At 35.5% G+C, this 12,899-nt stretch overlaps 1 protein-coding gene across 1 annotated transcript in view; it reads left to right on the top strand.

Annotated features, from left to right (window-relative positions):
- Positions 1–10,841, top strand: part of LOC111505735 (lutropin-choriogonadotropic hormone receptor) — a 65,260-nt gene extending 54,419 nt beyond the window's left edge. Inside the window, 4 exon segments of the mRNA XM_074180695.1 lie at positions 3,966–4,194; positions 4,853–5,001; positions 5,004–5,238; positions 6,593–10,841. Of these exon segments, the coding sequence (XP_074036796.1) occupies positions 3,966–4,194; positions 4,853–5,001; positions 5,004–5,238; positions 6,593–6,749 (770 nt within the window). The 3' untranslated portion in view covers positions 6,750–10,841.
- Positions 10,842–12,899: the final 2,058 nt, after the last annotated feature.

Raw genomic sequence — 12,899 nt, 5'->3', positions numbered from 1 at the left:
AGGCTATGTATCGAGGACATAGTCAAATCTCATAGTCAAACTCCATGTTCAAAGAGATGGTACATGTATACAGCTCAAGGTCAAGGTTTAAAGTGGTGAGGAGGCATGAACCCTCTACTGGAGTGCTCAAATGAAATTTTGTGATTTATTTATGATTTGCCACATCTAGTATGTGCTGGTTTATAATACTTTACCGAGTCCACCCTATTTTTTATCGCAAATAAAATATTTGTTTTATTCCTGCAGTGGCGTGCTTCTAGGTATTCAATAAAAAATACTTGTTAAAATTAATAACAATGTTTATTATTATTATTTACTTATGATGTGTGTGATTTGATCATTTTCACATGTTGCCCTTTTCTTTTATAACATGTTCGATATATTTTGTCTCAGTGGAAGGTATTTTAAATGTCGTGTTTCTTCTTGCAACGAAACCCTATTATTGAATGTAAACGAGTTCAGTGGGATTGAGTTCGCAATGAAAGGGGGTAGACACAGAATAGTAATTGTGCGTTTGTACCATCTGGTCGACTACATACTACATTGAACATACATAGTTTTTTTTACCATACTTTCATTAAATGGTATATTTTTTGTCATGCATTAGTTGGTATTCTTCTTTCAACTTTTCTGGAATGATAACTTTCATTATCCATCACAATCACAGAGTTATTAGGTGAAATCATGTCCAAAATTTGCTCAAAATATTCTTCAAACACATCGCCGACAGAATGCTTTGACTCGAATATCAGTAAACCGCCTTCAACAAAACAATCAAGTCTTTCAATGTGGGTAATGAACAGCCGCTTTTCTTATCCACAAGGCGACTTCAATCCGGTAGACCAGCATTCTAAAAATATTTTCATTAATACGAAAGGCAAATTTGTTCTTTCGGTTTACTGGAGAGAAAACTGAAATAATCATTTTAATTCACACACCAAACATAATTTACTAATAACAACACTGAGTAAGACGCAAGGGCTTTATCATTAATTCATATTCACCAGATTTTAAAGTTCCTAATTAAATCATCATTAGATCGAATGGAATCATAACGTCATATGCTTCTCCAGCGAAAATTGAAAATATTTCAGATATGCCTGATTGGAATAGCAACTTGAAAACGATTTATTACTGATCTGCCTAAGGAAACATACTATAGAAAAAAAGGGGTTTGTTGGCTGCTGCAAAAAATCAAATATGGAAAGTATCCAACTTAATGACTGACACAATCAAAAAGTTGCTTATTCATCTAATTTCGGTGCTGCAAAAAATCAAATATGGAAAGTATCCAACTTAATGACTGAAATAATCAATAAGATACTTCTTCATCTAATTTCGCGATGCCTTCATTAGTGTATAAATTACGGTGGAGAGACCAAGAGTTTTGATCGAGGTCACGATAACGTTAGCAAGCGAAGTAAACGAGTGAATAAATTGACCTCCCCATGTCCCTTCCCGGGTTGAGCCCTGAGATGAAATCTTCCCCATACGATTACTGTGTGCAGAACATCCCATCCCGTCCACCTATCTCCACTCTTACGAATGGACCTCAACCTACTGATGGGCACTTCAGCAAGATTGACATTTGACCTACTGCGGTCGAAAGCCAGCCTTTAGGTGCTTTTACTTTCTAATCTAGTACGAATAAATTGAAATACGAATTCCGTCTATTAAATAATGAGACTGCGCGCCTAGAGGGCGCGCTAGAGGGTAGTGCGTTGGGTATCTGCAAATCTTCTCTATTCACGTACCGAAACACATTTTCGTCACTATTATAGTATTTGTGCATCGCAGTTTCAAAAGAATGTGTTTTTTCTCGTACCGAAAACCTTGTGTGGCGTTAAGCATGAGCAACGTATCAATCTCAAATTTCTCGTTAAATTGAAAAAAAACTCCGACTGAGTGCTATAAATTGTTGCAAGAGGGGACAATTATCTATCTCGTGCGCGTGTTTTTGAGTGGTGTAAGCGCTTCAGTGAGGACCGAGAGAGCAAGGATGTCCAAATCAAAATTCAAAGCAATGTTGATCGTTTTTTTTTTACATTAACGGTATCGTGATGACTGAATTGGTTCCAGAGGGTCAGACTGTCAACCAGACTTACTATTTGTCAGTTTTGGCAACACAGCGGGAACGAGTTCGTAAGAAACGGCCCGAGTTGTGGAAGAACAACTCGTGGATTTTGCACCAGAAAGACGCATCTTCCCATAACGCGATATATGTCAAGCGGTATTCGGCCGATAAACGCACTCCAGTGCTCGAACACGCGCCGTACTCGCCAGATTTGCACCCTGCGACTTTTTTTTGTTTCTGAAGATAAAATCTGCTTTGAAAGGGACCCAATTTGAGTCGATTGAAGCGGTAAAGCAAAAAAAGCAGAGCTCCTAAAGGCCCTCACCAAAGAAGACTTCAAGCACTGCTTCGATCAATGAAAAAAAAACGTATGGAATGGTGTGTGGCGAGGGGAGTATATTGAAGGAGAACATTTGAATGTAGAATAATTTTTATAATAAAACCTCTTTTGTAACCAGTCTCGTTATTTAATAGCCGGACCTCGTAATTATAAAGTTATATTGAAATTTAGGTGTTTTTGAGTTGTATTTTTGAGTCATCAAACAGTCACTATAATAATTGTCATTTCCACTTGAGCTATGTTGCCGATAATATATGGTCATCCAACAGGGACTTCCGAACTTTGACAATGATAACGGCCTTCTTGTTAAAGCTACATCTGTCAAATTTGTTGTAATTTGTTCAGTATGCTTTGCCAAATCACCATGGACAAATATAATATTCAACAACACGTGCAAATAATAAAATTGTTTTATCAAAATGGCTGTTGCGTTCGAGCAACGAACTGCGCGTTTCGCCCATTTTACGGTCGTCATAATCGTCCTACCGAGAGGATTATTCGCAATGTGGTTGATAAATTTGAGTCCATTAGTTCAGTAAACGATCAACCAACACGCGTACATCGACAAAACGCAAGATCTGCAGAAAACATTGCCGCTCTCTGTGAGAATGTGCAGGAGAATACGAGGCAGTCGATTTCGCGTTGCTCACAGAACTCTGCTTTTCACAGACCACAACTTGGCAAATTTTGCGTCGTGACTTGGGCCTGCAACCGTACAAAATTCAACTAACCCAGGAACTGAAGGTGAACACCCATATAACGACGTGTGTTTGCTGAATGGACTCTGAAGCAGTTGGCAAATGACCCCAATTTTCATCGAAAAATCATCTTTAGTGATGAGGCCCATTTCTGGATGAATGATGGATACGTGAACAAACAAACTTGTCGGATTTGGGACAATACCAATCCACATGAGATCCAAGAGCGTCTAATGCACCCCAAAAAGTCACTGTTTGGTGTGAATTTTGGGCTGGCGGAGTCATCGGTCCAATTTTTTTTGATTATGACGTTTGCTGGGCCATCACTGTCAACGGCGAGCACCATAGTTCGATCATTAACAACTTCTTTTTGGCCTGAATTGTATGATCTGGACACCAACGACATGTGGTTTCAACAGAATGGCGCTACGTACCACACAGCTCATGCCACATTTGATATTCTGCATGAGCGATTTGAGGGCATGGTCATCTCACGTGGAGGTGATGTGAGCTGGCCACCGAAATCGTGCGTTTTAACCCCGTTAGACTTTTTCTTGTGGGGTTTTCTCAAGTCGCACATGTATGCAATTCAGCCACAAACCACAACAGTCCTCAAAGCCAGCATAACCTTTGCCATTTTTTCAAATTCAGCCCGATTTATGCGCCAGAGTCAGGCAAAATTGGACGTTTCTGATGCGCTCCACCATGGTCTTTCAAACGAATAAAAATTTCGATGATATCTCACACACAATTCGTTTTATTAAAATTCAAAGATAGAAAGCGTTCAATGAAAGACCTTATACAATTTTTTATTTTACTTGAAACACACATTATAAAGGGCAATAATTTTCAGGGGTTGGCTGTCAGATTGCTGGATTCTTGACCCTGTTTGCTAGCCACCTTTCAGTCTACACTCTAACGATTGTAACGTTGGAAAGATGGTTCGCTATAACGTTTGCGATTCATCTAACCAAGAGAATCACTCTACGATCTGCCATGTATATTCTTCTTGGAGGATGGATCTTCTCTATAGTGATTGCAGCTCTTCCCGTAGTTGGTGTCAGTAATTACAGTAGCACAAGGTATGAGGAATGTTAAACCACAATTGATTAGCCAAAGTAACCAAGACGATTGCATTTCTGCTGACATGTATTTACTTTTCTATGTAAACTATGAATTAAGAAACATATTTTCTCCAGTGAATTCACACTGTATTATCCAGGGTTTTTTGTAATGTGTCTAAAAGTTCACATTTGAAAATTAGGACTGTTTTTAGTGACCGAATGTTGATGACTTCTTTTAGATAAGAAACGTCGAGAAAAACATGTGTCCTGAAACATAACCAATGTGTGGTGTTAAATGGTTTTGAACGCTTGTATCCTTCTTCAAAATCTTGAAAAAAAAATGCATGAGTATTAACGTCTACCTATAAATTCTCATGAGATATTTATGATCAATGTATATCAAGTTCTAGCTACGAACGAAAGCTAGAAACTTTTGTTTGCAATTTTTCGTAGTATGGATTTTTACGGCTCAAATAGTCTAACAGACTGATAACAGATTTCTACACATCTACTGCACATCTTGAGGGGGCTTCTCACCGGCCGTGACTCAATCCGTCAGCTGTACGTGGTTATAGTTTCTAGTGATTGATCATAATTAAATGAAATCCCATAAAAATTTTACAATATTACGATTTCTCATTGTTTAATTATTCTCATTAAAAATATATATTTCTAGTATTTGTCTGCCAATGGAAAGCAACGAAGTGATTGACCAAGCATACCTTTTCACCGTCTTCATCATAAACGGATTGGCATTTGCTTTGATCGTTTTCTGCTACGTCCAAATCTACCTAAGTCTCGGCTATGAAACCCGCCGAGCTAGCACCAAGGGGAAATGACGATTGCCAAAAAGATGGCTCTCCTTATACTGGTCGATTTTGCAACAGTTGCACCTATAGCGTTCTTCGCTCTGACAGCACTGGCGGGGTATCCTCTGATTGGCGTCACTGAATCGAAGATCCTTTTGGTATTTTTCTATCCTTTGAATGCTTGCGCTAATCCGTATTTATATGCCTTGATGACCTCTCAATACAGAAGAGATTTGAAGATGCTTGTTTCTAGGTAAGTTTATGGATTCCTAAGATATGGGTTCATTTTGAAAGAACCATTGCGCTATTGTAAAGTTCATGAATAGTAGAGTTTCGAACATCAAAAATATTTTCTTGTTGCACATCTACAACATAAAACGAACCTACATACATAATTTCAGCCTCCGAAAATATAGTGGTACGGAGAAACAGTGATGAAAAGGTAATTTTCAAATGTTAACGCGCCTCTTTTATCACCAGGGGAATCGCCAGTTGTAATATTCAAAAATCCTTTCTTATTGCACATCTACAATATAAAACGAACCTACATACAAAATTTCAGACTCCGAAAATATAGCGGTACGAAGAAACAGTGATGAAAAGGTAATTTTCATATGTAAATGTTTCCCTTTTATCCCCAGGAGGAGCCGCCAAAGGTGGCATATTTGAAAATGCTTTCTTATTGCACATAAAATGATCTCAGATACAAAAACTCAGCTTCCGAAAATATAGCGGTACGAAGGTAATTTCCAAATGTTAACGCGTCCCTTTTATCCCCAGGGGAATCCCCAGTTGTAATATTCAAAAATATTTTCTTATTGCACATCTACAACATAAAACGAACCTACATTCATATGTAAACTCGACCCTTTCACCTCCGCAGGGGGCCAGTACCCGTTCTAGGGGGGGGCAAACCGGGCAATTGCCCGGGGCGGCAAAAATGAGGGGCGGCAAAATTGAGGAAGTTGTTAGAATATAATATATTACTATTGACTTCACTGAAATTTCACATCATATTTTAGAAGATTACAAAAATAAAATGTGGTCACACTGCGTCCTTCAAGCTGTGCTGGATGCTGGATTTGAATAAATATCTTAAAACGAAACTTATTTTGTTTCATTAATATCGGCAGAAAAAATTTGTTTTTTATAGGTTAAAATTATACCATCTATGGAATAACGTATAGGTAAAAGGCGGCAAATATTATTTTGCCCAGAGCGACGAAATAGCTGGATCGGGCGCTGCAGGGGGCTCCCCAGTGGGGATATTTGAAAATCCTTTCTGAATACGCATCTAAGAAATAAGAAGCACCAATATACTGAACAATAAGAGAAAATTGAATAGGCTTTAAATTCATTTACCTGAATTTAGTTTTATTTCCTCATGCAGCTTGAGTACTTCCATGTGTTTCTTTTTGTTGAGGATTTACAAAATGACTTAAAAAATACATAAAACGATAATACTTGAATTAAAAATGAACATTATTGTGAGGATTCAAATACTACATAGATGTCAGCCTTTCGCTAGTAATTAATAAAATGATACCAATTTTGAAATCTTTTAGATATAGATTTTATTCTCGAATAAACTTCTTTATCTTTTCCAGGTGTAGATTTTGGAAAAGTAGTCCAAAGCCTCATAAGGTGACTGTCGTTTTGCCCTTATCAAATCCACTTCAGTCAACTTTCGTGTCGCAGACTCATTCAAATGGTAATTGCGGAAAACATATAGGAGATGCGAAAGCAGAATCCTCGTTTGTATAATCTCGAAAATTTGATGACGAGAAGTTTAACAAAACTGTGATTTGAGTCTCAATCCAAAGAACATTTTGAAAATGGTACTAAGGATTACTCAGTGTAAACAGACAAGTAAATAATTAGGGTCAAAAACACATGAATTTGGTAGATACATCCATTAGTTTTGTAGATATACATATGTGACAAATTATTCAGAAGAAACGTATTTTACTATTATCAAATCTTAACATTTATGAAATATAATAAGCGTCTTTCATCTACAACAAACAAAATGATTCTGGAATGTTGAGCTCTGGCTTTGAAAGTTAACAGTCTATTCATATGTATAGAGAGACACAGCAAATGTAACATCTCAATTAATGTATATGTCTTCGTTTCCACTTTAATCTATCTACAAACTTGCTCTTCACTTATTGCTTTCAAATTTTCACACTTACGAATACCTATAGACAAAATGTGGTCGAAGCAGATGTTGCCTCTAGTTGCTTTTGAATCAAATGACTACTTTTGATTTCGCCAACATATTGTTAATAGTAATAGGTTTTGTAAATGGAGCTACACCTGTATTAAGGAATGTTCATGCTTTTCCGAATATTCACATTTTTATTAAAAATAGCAAATCGCAAAATCAAATCAATTTATTTCCAGAGACTCCAAAGCCTAGAAAAAGTCAATTATACTAAAATAGGTAGGTGTAGGTGCTACAGACCAAAATTCCATTTTTTAAAATAGAACGCCCTGTATATCATTACATATTCAGATGCTACGTTGTTACGGCGTTGTTGAGTTATTGCTTAAAATGTAAAGTCTTGAGAACGACTATTATTTTTTAAAATATCTCATACAATTATTCTCTCTGCATCAGATCACATGAAAATTTGTCAAAATTTTGGGTGTTCGAAGTAATGGTTTCAATTTTGAGTTGTGTAATCAGTCAAGAATCATTTTGAATATGAAACAATTGCGAAATTGAAAGAGGTGTATTCGAAAACAAGTCTTTAATTAATAACAATGTAAATAATATAACATGATAAATCATTTCATAAGAATGGTAGGTACCTAGAAATAAGTCATAAAAATTGTTCAAAGTGATGTCCATTAGATATTATACAGGCTTCGAAACGTCGAATCACTTCTCTCGTACAAGTCGCTCTTATAATATCAGGCGTAATATCACTGCACGCTAGTCGAATTTTCATTTTCAGATCATCCACATTCGAAGGGGGAGTAGTGAAAACAATATCTTTTAAATAACCCCATAGGAAAAAATCAAGCGGTGATAAATCTGGGGAACGAGCCGGCCACCGAATTGGACCCTTATTACCAATCCATCTATTTGGGTACGTTCTATCCAGATATTCAGTAACAACCTGTGAATTGTGAGGAGGAGCACCATCTTGTTGCCACCAAATTCCTTGTCGTTCTGCCATGGGAATATCTTCCATCAACTGGATCAAATCATTTTCTAGAAAATGTAAATATCGCAATCCATTGAGATTTTCATTGAAAAAGTAAGGTCCTATGATGCGGCCATTGAACAATCCACACCATACATTAATACCCCAAGTAGTTTGAAAATTACTTTCGCGGACCCAGTGGGGATTTTCTTGAGACCAATAGTGACTGTTATGTCGATTCACAACTCCATTATTGTGGAATCGCGATTCATCGCTCCACAAAATTCGACTGAATATGTTAGGACTTTCATGTAATATTACCTGAATACAAGCAATAAATTCAAGTCGTCGTTCAAAGTCCGTGGGTTTCAAACCTTGTACCAACTGAATTTTGAATGGGTGGTATTTATTTTCTTTCAGAATTCTCTGTACATTAGATTTACTCACACCGACTTCTTCTGCAAGAGTACGTATAGAAACTTGTGGATGAATAATAATATAAGCCAACACATTGATCTCTAAATCTTCAGTTCTAACAGATCTCGTATGATGACGATGCTTTATAGTAGAAGGAAATGACCCAGTTCGCAATTTTTCTACAACTCTCGAAAAAGTCATTCGTGACGGAATGGGTCTGTCTGGAAAACGTTCTTGGTATAGACGTTGTGCTTGACGGCAGTTTTTCTGACATTCCCCAAAAATTAATAACATATCAATGCAATCACTTGGACTAAACGCGAAAGGCATACTGAAGTTTTCGCATAAAGAACACAGTTACTGTTTTGCAAAGAATCACTGAATCGAACTGACAAGTAGATACCATTCAACAACATTTGTTACTATGGCATCAACAAGCATAAGCTACTTGATGAAATTGTGCAATATAAAGCAATTCACCCTCAAGTTAGTCACATTCTCAAGAATTTTAATATCATATTCAACTGATATCGATATCGTATCGTAGAGGTGAGAATAATGGTTTGTATTCAGTAGTAGTCTAGTTCAATTTAATAAAAGATATAGACTGGATTCGTGTACGAGTAAATAAGTTTTTTTGAAACTTTATATTTAAGGAAAAGTGCAATAACTCAACAACGCCGTAACCGAATTTCAAAAACCAAACATGAAATGATATCAGAATTTAACGTAGCATCTGAATATGTAATGATATACAGGGCGTTCTATTTTAAATAATGGAATTTTGGTCTGTAGCACCTACACCAAACACCCTGTATATTTAAAAATAAATCAAAATATAGCTCTCATGAACTCCTAAAACTTTTGTATGAAACATTTTTGTGTATCTCCTTCAACAAACCAGATATTGCCGGTCACATAAAATGTGGGACACCCGTATATATATATATATATATATATATATATATATATATATATATATATATGGATCCTAATGTTCATTACTTTTCCAATAAATCATTTTTCAATTATTGATATGGAAAAAATCGCACAAGCAGTGCTCAAGATTCAGGAGTGGCTTCATGAGATATAATCGGGAAAATTTAAGGAAGCACATGCGTAATCACCAAAAATACGAGAAAACACATAATTTTATATAGTATACTTTTCAAGTTGAAAGGGAAGACAGAACTGTTGACGTTTACTCAGTAGATTTTCTTGGCAGATTCGATCAATATACAAATAAAATTGGAAATATCATATATTCATGTTTAATGATACGACAAACGACGTACGTTTTGGAACTTTGTTATTTAAAATTATATGTGATAACACTACCACACAGGCAGCGTACACTGATGATGGCAAAGGTGTTGAAACGTTCGTTGTTATTGTATCAATAAAAATTAATATATAGTATTTCTAATTTTATTTCTATATCGATCGAAACTGCCAAGAAAATTTACTGAATAATGGGAAACTTAGCGGTTAACATTTGCGTTCAATCAGCGAGAGCTCTTTTTCGATCTTTCATTCAGTATATCGAAGAGAAATAGCTGAACAAACGTGAGTCGTTGACATTTTTTTTTATTTTCAGACCGTTTGGAAGTTCACATTGTTCAAATGTTCATTAGAAAGTTTGTACGGTTTCAATTATTCTATACTGCAAAAATAATTGTATTCACAACTAATATATTGAATATATTGTGGGTACTTCATTTACATTGTGAGTAAATTTCAGTTACAATTTGGAATGAATCTGTCAAATTCTGACAAATTTCATGAAGAAAAATTATTCCCATTTTTCATGATGATTTCCTACCTCTACATCCATCAATTTCAATTTCATGAAATTAACCCAAAATCATAACTTTGAGGTTTCACTATCAGTGTATTTCAAAAATAAAAACAATTAGGTATTCATTGAAAGATTAGCTTGTTCGGATCAGTAGCCACATGGTTTCGTTTATTTTATTTGCCTGTTTAAGGACACTTTATCGGATTCATATGCTCATTTTTTCGTCGGCCCAACTATATAGCAATAACTATATTGCTATAAAGTTGGTTTTATATTCAGAGTATACATATATTACGTTCCATGAACATTACATTAATGTTTATTTTTTGTTAATACCTTTGATTCTTATAGATCATTATGTATTTTATTAAAAAAAGTTTATTAAAAAATATGTTGCATAGGTTGTTTTCTATGTTTTTCTTGAAAGATTGATTTGTTATTTGTTGACTTTTCAAATTGTTTACAATAAAATTGATTTCATCACTGTGTGTTGTTTTTTCTTATTTTCTGGCGGCACTGAGATGAGACAAATATCTATTATTTGATTAAACTGAATAGAAAAAATTAGAAACATATTTCTTATATAGTTATTCTCTCGTCTTTGGAACTATATCTTTGATTGGTCCTGAATATAACTATTTGCTTTGCAATTTTTTGTTAAGGAGAAAAACATCTAAAGTTCAGGAGGCAAGATATAAAAGTAAGAAAAAGATACATATGAGAAGTTTCAACTGAAAAGAAACGAAGGCTGAAGTGTTTGGAAAACACTTGTATAGCAAACTAGTAGCATTTTTAATGGCCTTCTCGATGCCGAGAACAAAAAATAATAATCACGTTTTCAAAATATTTCATTGAATGATATTTTTTCAATAGAACATCCTATATTTAATCATGCATTTCGTTTCATAAATACATCCTCAACAACAAGGCTCATATCACCTTTCTTCTTAAAGTTGAAAATGAGCGACTCATGTGGAAATATTTATTTACTTCACTAGTACAATGACAATATTTCGTTACTGACAGCAAAAAGAAAAAATTGCGCTGAGATTTGATCTCATCAAACCTATGATTATCATGTCGTACCACCACTTGACACCACTGAGCTATTTGGTATTAATTTACAAAACGACAATTTCCATCTTAAAGCCATTCCACTAGCCGTATTTATTTTTGGAATGAAAATGTGTCTGCTATAATGATAACATTGAAGCCGTTTTTGTACAGAACAGAAAATACTGGAGCGTCATATTAATGCGGTTGGAAAAAAATATATTTGATTCGATAAAACAGAATTATTATGAGTTTTCAAGTTGCTTCGAAACTTTGTTGAAATACTATTTGTCAAATATTCTCAAGTACAGATCTTCATTAAGATATGCAACCTGTTGCTGCCGGTAAAGATGTGCCTCCGTAGCCGATTTCCAGGAATCCAAATGGAATGACGAGACGAGTGTGCTGTCGTCAGTAAAGCAATATATTGGATTCTTCGTTTTTTCCAATAAGTCGTTGATATATAATAAAATGAGGATTGGAGACGATATGGATCCCTGGGAAACACCAGCGTTGATATGGTGAAAGTATTCGAGAGATAACCATCGACGGCCACTTGCAGGGAACGTTCTTTCAGGAAGCTGAAAAGCTATGCATAAAAATGATCCGACAAGACATATCATCGAAGTTTGGCCACACACCGTCAAAGGCCTTGATTCTCCATGTTTCTCGATTGCGTTATTCCAAATATGACTGATATACCGTAGAAGGTTGCCTGTTGATCTTTATTTCCGAAATCCATATTGATGATCGCTTTAAGTTATTGAAACCTTCAACGACTTACTCCATGATTTTTGATATCACTGATAGCAAAGCGACTGGTCTATAATTATTTGGAAGATTTTTCTTGCCCAACAAGAAAGAAAAACTCCTTTCTTATAAGACAGGTTATAAAGTCAGCAAAATACTGGTGCAATTTAATTTGCGCACTTTTTGAGTACGATGATGGGCATTTCATCAGGGCCAGACGCCTTGATGATCTTGAGCTATTTCAAAATTCGCTTGACTAGACGCTGTCGAAAAGTAATTTCCGGCATTGTGAATTCTAGTGTAGGAATAGTGGGTGATTTCTTTCCCAGGAAGTCGACTGTGGAGTGGGACGCAAATTGTTCAGCTAGTAGATTTGCTTTTTCATTCACCGATTGATCCATTAACTCATACTGACGTCATCACTCATAAAATAACTAACTCTGTTTTCAGTCTTTTTAGCATCGTTCAAATTTGTGCATATCTCAATTAGAATCGGTTCGGTTTTCTCTATTATTTGATTAAAATCTTTCTGCAGACCTTTCAATAAACATTGTAAAAGATTCTGGGCGTTTTCTTGAACATTGCCAATAAAACGGAGAGTCTTTGGATTTGACTTTTTAATGAAACTAATATCCACCACACTTACTGATAAATCTTATGACCAGAGTACGTTAATCTCCTTGGCGATTGCATAAAAAAGGTATTTTTCACTCCAGAAATGTTAGTTTTCCTAATGTTCAT

Source organism: Leptinotarsa decemlineata, unplaced genomic scaffold (assembly GCF_025532065.1).
Source record: "Leptinotarsa decemlineata unplaced genomic scaffold, Ldec_3_MD MMD2_tig00026299_RagTag_RagTag, whole genome shotgun sequence".
Lineage (NCBI taxonomy): Eukaryota > Metazoa > Arthropoda > Insecta > Coleoptera > Chrysomelidae > Leptinotarsa > Leptinotarsa decemlineata.
The sequence above is the reverse complement of the archived record's forward strand: the minus strand, read 5'-3'. Positions and strand labels throughout refer to the sequence as shown.